At 39.5% G+C, this 10,068-nt stretch overlaps 1 protein-coding gene across 1 annotated transcript; it reads right to left on the reverse strand.

The window, feature by feature from the left end:
- Positions 1–390: 390 nt before the first annotated feature.
- Positions 391–7,106, reverse strand: LOC311302987 (NUAK family SNF1-like kinase 1; the record flags this gene model as incomplete). The annotated part of the gene is made up of 7 exons (XM_084429190.1): positions 391–1,131; positions 1,211–1,343; positions 2,241–2,360; positions 3,274–3,339; positions 4,329–4,480; positions 4,621–4,741; positions 6,912–7,106. 7 exons carry the CDS (start codon positions 7,104–7,106, stop codon positions 518–520), a joined length of 1,401 nt encoding a protein of 466 aa, XP_084285316.1. The 3' UTR covers positions 391–517.
- Between the last annotated feature and the right edge of the window lie 2,962 nt (positions 7,107–10,068).

Below are 10,068 nucleotides of genomic sequence, written 5' to 3' on the forward strand. Positions count from 1 at the left end.
GTAGAATTAAGGCAGTTCTGAAGGCGAAAGGGGGTGTTAGTATGGTGTTCCTAATAATCCTTTAGGTGAGTGTATATGGCAAGACTTTACAGTAAGTTTTTATTCATTAACAATAGATAAATGTTAGTAACAAAGATGAATTACAATTAGCAATAGTATGTTTATTAATGAACATTAACTCAGATTAATATTTATACATTTAGCATTAACTCAGATTAATAATTAGACTGTTCACTGTTAGTTCATGATACTTAAAGGAATAGTTCACTTCAAAATGAAAACTCCGTCATCATTTACTCTCCCTCAAGTTGTTTCAAACCTTTGTGAATTTCTTTCTTCTGCTGAACACAGAAGAAGATATTTTATAGTTTTGTTTAGTATTTTATTGCATAGTATTTTTTTTTCCTACTATGGAAGTCAATGGGGTCCAAAAACTGTTTGGTTACTGACATTCTTCAAAATATCTTCTTTTGTGCTGAATATGTTCAAGAAATATGTTGAATTAATACATTTATAGTCAGTGTGAATGATCAAAATAGCTATTCTGGGGAAACTGTAGTCCTGTAGACTCGTGTGTTTTCCACAGGGAGATCTTGATCTCAAACTGCATCTCCTGCCGTCCACCTCCATCACACTCTCGGCTGGTTTTGCTGAAACTGTGTGACCATGTAGGAGCCGATGTGATTGGAGAAACACCGGAGAACTTTCCGTTACACTTAAGAATGCCCTTCCTGTTTCTCCCGGTATCTGTCCCATTTCTTTCCACATCTTGGCTAGTGTCTGCCTTACTGTTCCCAGCAGTCCCAGACCCGTCCGAGTGCTCAGAGAGAGATGTGTATTCAACCTGATGGTAGAGCTTCTTCAGGATGCCCTTCTTTGGCAGTTTCATGTGCTGGTTGTGGGAAGAAGCTTCAAGAGGTGACAGCAGAAAAGAGCTGCTGAATGTTCTTTCCTTATGTTTCCTTCTCGGTAGGGTAGAAGCACGTGGTTTACTCTCTGTAACTCCTGAGAATGGAGCATCTGGGAAGCTGGGACAGTTTCGGTTTAGCCACCAATGGTTGGTTATGTCCTCCACAGTGGCTCTGTCCTCGACTTTCACTGTGAGCATCCATCCGATCAATGAACAGGCCTCTGTAAGAAGAATGGAAAGAGTCACGGTAAATTCTCACTCATGATGGAGAGCAGATATATGGAAGTGTATGAGTCTCACCCGATGGGATATCAGGGGTCTTGTATCGTCCCTGGCTGATCTGCTCTTTAAGGATGCTGTAACTTGTGCCATCAAAAGGCATGGAGCCGTAAACCAGAGCATATAACAGCACACCAAGAGACCAACAGTCCACCTGGGACAGAAGAAGAGCACATGCAGAATCGTTTATGACGTGTTTGCTGTACAAACAGTGGGATTTCAAGTATTAAATGCCCTTGTGAATAAGAAGCACGTTGGAGATTATTATTTTCTAAGTAAATTATGTTTTTTTAAGCAAACAAACTTCACTTCAACACTTCATAAAATTAAGGTTAAAACACTGAAGTCATACTTTCATGATGTCTTTACTACCTTTCTGGGGCTTGAAATGGTAGTTGCGTAGTATCTCTCATACTTTCATATCTAAAATATCGACTTCATTTGTCTTCTGAAGATGAACGAAAGTCTTACGGGTTTGGAACGACATGAGGGTGAGTAAATGATGACAGAATTTTCACTTATATTTTTATAAGTATATTTTAAATCATTATGTTTTAATAATCTTTTGTTGTGTTTTACTTATTTTGATGGGTCGACTAACAAACTAAAGCACGTGTAAAGTACTTGATTATAATTTAACTGTAGTGTGTTATTTGATATTACGTTTAAAGTAAATATATTAAAATGCAACTTTGTCATTACAAATCTGCAATTACAAATATATTTAAATACATAACATAATACATTTCAATAGAAATTACATTAAAATAAATGTACCATAAATGCTTGTCAGAACACTTTAAACCATATTTTAAAGACAACAGAAGTAATTATGAAATTACATATAAATATGTACTTAAGTAGGTCAAAAAAAGCATTCTTAATTTTAAATAATTGCGTTTAATATAAATTTCTATAATACATTTTCATTTCACTGCAATTAACAGTATTCTCTTAAAGTATATTATTTCCGTAATAAGTACTCTTTTTATAAGTATACTAGAATACGTCTTTTCACAAGGGTGAGCAAACTGTGGAGACTGATCAACACCTCAGGGCCGTGGTATGGAAGTCCGTTGACAATCTCTGGTGAAGCATACAGAGGACTCCCGCAGAAAGTGTCCAGACGTCGGGCTCTCGTGAAGCGGTTGGACAAGCCAAAGTCAGCCAGCTACAAACAAACAGAGCAATTAGAGATAAATCAACTCTGTATTAAAATGGGTCTGAATCACACAGGGTGGATACAAATAGCAGACGTCCATATGAAAGGTGGTTGATTTTGAAGCAGAATTAAAATGATAAATGCAGCTGCAGAGATGAATAATATTACACTGGCCATCAAAAACTGTTCATGGCAGACTCTATATAACGAATAATGAATAAAAGTCATCTTTCATCATATTTCCTACATCCAGTTAACATGCGGAGACAAAGGATACCTTCAAACCTGTCTGTTACCAACTATGAATCATGGTGAGGTTTAAGCATTTTGCAAGAGTCATCTGATTCAATGACTACTCTGTATGGTTTGTAATGACCAAGGAATGAAGCTGTTCTATTGTTCAAAATAATGCAAACATTGTTCCCTTATAATGTTCCCATATTCCAGGATGATGATGCTCCAGTAAACAGTGCTAAAGTAATTGAAGCGTGATTTCGTAAACACCAGGATGAAGTCAAATGCATTCCATGGCATCTGCACATCCTTAAACCTTCATGGGGATGTTTGGGGTTCAAGTCGATTAATACTTCATCATCCCTCAGAAATAAAATTCCAAAAAATAGGCGAAAGAACCAATGTCCAATAAAAGAGTTCAAGGCATGTTTGACAGATTCCAGGAAGAAAATGAAGATGATTACGCATAATTCTACCTGATCCTATAGGGTCTTTATTTTATATAGTGTTTCTGTTATTTTGTCCACCGTACTTATGATTTAAACATTTCTAAGTCCATTAAGTTTGAATTGCTTTTCTCAAAGGATCCATCAGTTTCTGTAATGTGATGATAACATGAATGAAAAATGAAAATGCATGAAACATAATGTCAGTTCTTCATTAATCAGTTTGGGCTTGAATGGTTTACCTTCACATTTAAGTCCTTGTCCAGAAGCACATTCTCGAGTTTGAGGTCACGATGAACCACACCATTCTGAGGGATAACAAGAGATTTTTTTTCTTTTTTTTATAAATGTAAAAAAAATCATATTTACAATTTTTTTTGTCAAATGTAACATGTTTACAGTGTAGTCCTAATATTGAAAAATCTTTGATTTCAAGGCTGATTTTAATGTACAGACTGCGTTGAGATAGAAATTCTTACTAATTATAAATACAAAATATACTATAGATATAAATATATAATTTGTATACATTACTAATTTTTTTAAACTGCTGAGGCAAAGTCTGTTACTGTATTTTGAGTGTTATTCAGTTTCATAATATTACTAAGATTGCCAAACGTTTCTCATTGGCAGCACTGTTATCTAGGTGATGAATACAATAATAATCAGGACGTTGTATTGTTTAGGGTGTATTTAGGAGAAATAAAAGTTACTAATAACAAATTTGTCAACTTAACTGAACTAAACTTCCATATATAATTTGACTGTTGTTTATTAAAAGATATTACATTCAGGTGCATTCGGCTAGTAAAGTGTTGATCATGCACATTTGATACATTTAGTAGCATTTGTAGGTGAAATACATATTTAACTCTTCTGAGCAGCTGATTGGTTCTCCTAAAGCCAACTGCATGGCCAATCGTCTTTTTGTTCAGTCTACGTAACCTGTTTATTTCCTGACCTGGGTCAACTCTGTGCAGTGCTGCATGGGAATTTCCCTCGCCCCTCTCCATCCCCAGCACCACCTGTCTAAATCTGCTAGGGGGTTCTCCCTACTTTCCTTGAAGCAGCTCATATCCTAGTGCCTGTATTTGTGTGCATGTTTTAGCATTAGCCTTCACTCAATCCAGCAGCAGCCGCAATGTAGCAGATCTAGTCCGCCAAGACAAAGCCTATCTACATCCCATTCATATCAATAAAATGCTGTTTAAATCTGTTCTGAGAATTGTCATGATTGAAATGCCTATTCAAGAAAACCTGCTCATATGTAGAATGAATGCCATGAGAATGTGTTTACTTTATGGCAGTAGTGCACAGCAGAGGTGATCTGTCCAAAGAAGTGTCTGGCCTCGTCCTCTGACAGTCTCTGTTTCTCCTGAATGTACTCATAAAGCTCTCCTCCACTCGCATACTCCATCACCATCACAATCCTCTCCCTGCTCTCAAACACTGAAAACATATTCACACACATTTCATGAATCATTTGTTGGCTTAATGGAAAGAGAAAGTATCTTAATTTCTATGATACAGCATTTTGCATTAGGAAATGTGTCAAACAAATTCGTAGTGTGAGACTGTTGTGTTTATACCTTCGTATAGACGGATGATATTTGGGTGCGTAAGAGAGGCGGTGATTTCAATCTCTCTCTGGATGTGAGCCCTATCCAGATCATCCCTTAATCTCTCCTTTCTAATGGATTTAATAGCCACCTGAAGCACACAAACAGACACATTGTAATCAAACACATCATTGAAGAAAACGCGAATGTCTGTAAGAATATGGGTCAATGATGTGATGCTCATTTATTAAGTTATTAAAAAATACATGGAAAATGCAATTAATATTGACTTGAATACATTTCTTCTTAGCGCTCCTCTTGAGACCAGGGGAGTGAGGTTTACACACACAGCTCTTACTGGCTTACGTCCGTTACACTCTCCCCCCTAAACCTCACTCCCATCCGGGTCACGGCACCAAATATAACAGTCCTACTCGACCCGTTCTGGGGAGCATTTCCCAAAAGCATCGTAAGCCAACTATGGTTGCAAGTTCTGTCGCTATCAGCATAGTTTAACGAGTCTGTGTTTCCTAAAAACCATCGTTCTAACGAACATTCGCAAACAGCACTGCAAAGTTGTGTGGTCTGAACGACAGCTCTCGACCTGTGGTTAGAAGCAGAGTTTCTTGTTTGCATGACATGTGGACTTAATAAATCCTTATCTTGAGCCAAATAAGCAAGCTGACATTCAGTACAATCTATATCTTTTATTTTGAATACATGTCATGTCTGTAATTTAAAGCAAAACATCTAGCATCTAGCACAGATTAATTAAAAGAAGTTATTACTCCAATACCTGTGTGAGGTCATTAACCAACGTGGTTGAACGACCAATTAGTGAAAATATGGTGTCGGGAAACAGTTGTGACTAGCTAGTTGATTTCTTCAATGATGCATCGTACTATGGTAGTTAAACAGCGAGTTACGCCGTTGTTTGGCTATGTCTCCAGCGTGGAATACCGCAATTAATATCAGCTTGAATACATTTCTTCTTAGCGCGCCTCTTAAGGTTAGGGGAGTGAGGTTTACATACATAGCTACACTCACCCCCCTAAACCTCACTCCCATCCGGGTCACGGCACCAAAAGTAATCGGTCCTACATGACCCGCTCTGAGCTGGTCTCTTGCGTGGAATATCAAAACTTTATCGCTAAAAAAACTCTAACGGAGGTGGCCGAAACCTGCTGTCTGTATTACGGCACTGGCAGTGGCATCTGGGAATCTGCCAAGCACCTCTGACCCCAATCTGGAGATGTGGAGAGACGCCTCGCTCCCCTGTCACACATGCACACAGCACCCGGCTCCCTCTGAATGCTGTTAGTGTTTGTCTGCAGGAATCCCAGCTATGCGAAGGCTCCTGGATTCCGGAATACTTCACCTCTGAGTCCAGATGAGTGACAGAGTGAGAGAGAGGCTCAGCTGCTGCTCTAATCTGATTGGACAGTTTTTTCCATTAACGCTCTCATATGTTTTCAGGCTGTGAAAGAGTGCAGACAGCAGGCTAGGGGAAATATCTCCTTTGTTTTTGTTAAATGACAGACTGAGTGATAAGTATTTAATTAAGTGTGCTAACATGAGGTCTAACTACAGTAGACACACGCGCACACGCACACATCCACACACACAAAGCACCTATTGGATGACCCCAAAAGTAAGACCCCAAGAGTAATTAACTGAGGTGAATTGCTAAGTAAAGTTGTGTTGAATGACAGACAGGCTGTCAGAATTGACGTCAGAGGACATCCTGGTATTACTCTTTTAAAATATAAAAATTAAGTCATTATACAATTTTTATTAAATAAATCAATAAAATGTAGCCATTATTAGGAACTATAATAAGAAAAAAATATTTTTTGGGAATACTCAAGCGTTTCAAGTTAAATAATTTATTGATTTTATTTATTTATGCATACTTGTGAATTTACTTCAGTTAAATTTAAAATGTAATACTTTAGTGTTTTTGTCGGAACTTTTGTCAATACATTTCCATAACTCTTCATTTTCACTGCATAATACTTTTTTTGTCAAATCATTAGAATTTTATAGAAAGGCATAATTTATACTTTATATATTATCTCAGCAACAGGCTCAAGTATGCCTTCATCAACAACGCTTTATTATTATGATTCACTTTTAAATTAAAAACAATCAGTACTGTGGATGAAAATCAATTATGAAGTCTCCTCTCCCTTTATTGAGACACCTGAGACACTTGTTTTAACACGTCATATTGAAATTATCTCAAATAAATACCTTCTTGTAACAGTGAACTTATTTACAAATTCACAAAAACAGATCAGATGCTTAACAAAAGTGCTCACCGTTTTTCCACACTGTCTCGCCACCGCGCGCTTGACTTTGCCGTACGTGCCCGTGCCCAGCGTCTCCAGCACTTCATACCGGCGCTTGAGCCTGTGTGTGTGATGGTGTTTCTTCACTCCGCATGAAGTCTGGCGCTCCGCTCGCTCCTCCGGTGTGTGTGTGGAGGCCGCGTCAGTGACCCGCTGCCGCTCCATGGCAACCGCGCACGGAGGCTCCGTTCACCTGGGAAGTGAGTCGTGTGTTGAACGGACTTAAAAATAGTTTTTCTGACATTTATTTACGGGGATAAAATAATAGGAAAGACACTAGCATGTTGTGTTATGTTGAACGTCTCAAACATCTTCTGCCAATATTTGCGGTGGGATGGTGAGACTCGGAGTGGGAGGGGTGGAGTCCTGCTGTCAATCATCAGCGGTGACGCGCATCAGTGCCAGCCAGACTCTGATGGATGTGGGACTACTGACCTCAATCCTACCTTACAGAAAACACTACAAAATCCAGTGTGACTGCAACTCAATGGCTTTTACATCCATGGTTTGCTGTTCAGAGAGAACGTTATTTTTATTCTCGCTTAAGAATTTTTCTATACTGTGGCCAAATAAAATTAATTGGACACTTAAGCCACACCGAAGATTAATGTTTTTGCATTGGATTATAAAATATCAAACAAATTGTATTTATTTTGAAGACAAAATTCCATCAAAACATTGCACAGAAAAGTAGCAAAAATGTCTCAGAAAAGTGTGAGAAAATGTCTAGCATAATGATGCTAGAAACAGATAGCAATTTCTTAGAGATATTGTACTCAATATAATGTAAATCTGACATAGGCTATTTATACTATATGTGTCTAAAGTCTCCACTTTCAGTGCATTTCTGTTACGAACAGTTTGGAGCTGAAGCTATTAGGGAAAAAATGTGTAAATGTCAAAGATCATTTAGTGACTGACATTATGATTATTTACAAATACAACTGAACATAATATTTACATATTAGTTGCTGAGCTTGTATTAGTATTGTTGTGATTAGAAATGAGACCAAACTGAGATACTCACGGCTGAGTTAAACTTTTGAATGTAACTTATAGGGTTACGTAAGTAATCTGGTTCCCAAGGGAACGAGACGCATTGTCAGTAGCTGACCCAATCCTGTGGAACCTGGTGTCTAAAGCATGTGTGAATTCACACCAATCTTATTGGCTGACGGCAGGCCGATGACGTCACATGGAGTGCCCAGGCGTATAAAAGGTGCTTGCCTTACACGTCATCAGATTTTAATTGTCTGAAGGAAAACGCGCAGGCATACCCTAAGCATGGGACCTCAACCCAGCATCAATATGCTTCTCAGGGAACCAGGTTACATTCATAACCCTAAGACATTCCCTTTCAAGGGAACTCAACGCTGTGTCAGGAGCTGACTCTATGGGGACGTAATACCCACTGTGCCATGCTGACCAATGCCTGCCTGTGCACTGTGAAAGTCAACAGCAGCAACCACAACCTTGTCAGACTTAAGCACTGTGCCTCAATGGGACTCAATGGGCCTCGACCCGGAGAAACCTAAATGCATTAGCAACCAATTCGGACGCATCCTGTGACACCACAGCCTTGCTAGAAGCTCAGTGTTATAGGCGCTAGGAAGCCTCTCAGCCGTTTATGAAACAGACTCTTGCATTAGACCAGTCCGAGGCACAGCTACAGGACAGCCCAGAGTCCCTATGAGCAGAGCTAAGAGGAAGACTATATAGCCTCTGCCAAGTCCATAGCACTACATCTAGCAGCCAAACCAGGCCATAGATGAAATACGAAGTCTCTCGCACCAACTTAGCACCGGTACTGACAATTTCTGACACATTTGCTGAGGGAGGTTCTCCAGTTTTGTTTTTGTCCGAGTGTCTGTAGCGCTACGAGCTGTAAAGAGACTCATGCTCATTTGCATTTAAATTTTTTTTTGCTTCCACCCAAATAAAGGGCATTTAGGGCATGTTATAATAAATTATCTGTTGGGTATTTTGAGCTGAAACCTCACAGAAACATTCTGGGGACACCTGAGACTTATATTACATCTTGTAAAAAGGGTCATAATAGGTCCCCTGATAGATCTGATTGATTGGGGAGGGTGACAGATGAGAGAGTGGACCACTTCATGTGGCTTAGTCCACCTCATCTAGCATCTGTTCAGCTCTAAACCATGAGTGTACTAACCAAGCCTTGAGAGGTGAGCCTATGAAAGAATGAACAGAGACCACATTCAGTTTCACCTATCTGGACTCATAAGAATATCTGTCAGTGAGCACAATCATGCTTTAATCCCAGACACTGAACTGGGGAGGGTCAATCTCAACCCTACAGACGCTATTATCACCGCAAGTGATCACTGCACTATCACCTCCTATTCTGGAGAGGGATACAGATAGTAAGTGGGACTTTTACAAAAGTCCTCTACATTTTATTAATCTGCCCATTCCTTGATAACTTTTAGGAAGCATGCCAACATAGAGACAATGCTTACACTAACAGCTCTCTGCTGATTATGAGCTGATGGAAATGCTTTAAAATACCAGGTTTTAATCCATCAAACCTCCTCTTCCTCGAGGCCACATTCTGCCTTACACCCCCAGATATGCTGGAGGTAGGGCATCTTATAAAAGTGAAGAGGTCGCATCTTTTCACCGCGACTAACAGATGCCTTCAGCATCCCTCAGAAGCCTTACATCAGAGGAGCATGCTAAACAACAGCATTGCTCTGGACCAGATAAGAAAGCAGATCACCTCATCTCACCGCAACTTCACACTTTCAGTTAACATCAGTCTATCCTATGGACCTCAGCCCCAGAGGAAAATGCTGAACAACAGCATAAAATAAGATAGCGGATCGCATAATCTCACCGCAACTTCACACTCTTGACATTTGTCCATACTTTGTGCTTAAGCCCCTCCAAAAGCAGGATGTAAGCATTAAACAGTGTTCTCCTAGAGAAGCGAGCAGACATTAACTGTGTTCACACTCTCCAAGCCTAAAAGCTGGAGAACTCTTCCGTAGAAAAAGAGGAGAGGAGCTGAGAGGAGATTGGGCAGATTGGGCAGATCCCATGGTGTGCAGAGAGTGAGACCAAATGGCCTGACCTGCCGCCACATTTGCCTTATCACAAGCCG

The sequence above is a fragment of the Rutilus rutilus genome, assembly GCF_951802725.1.
Source record: "Rutilus rutilus genome assembly, chromosome: 13".
Taxonomy (NCBI): domain Eukaryota; kingdom Metazoa; phylum Chordata; class Actinopteri; order Cypriniformes; family Leuciscidae; genus Rutilus; species Rutilus rutilus.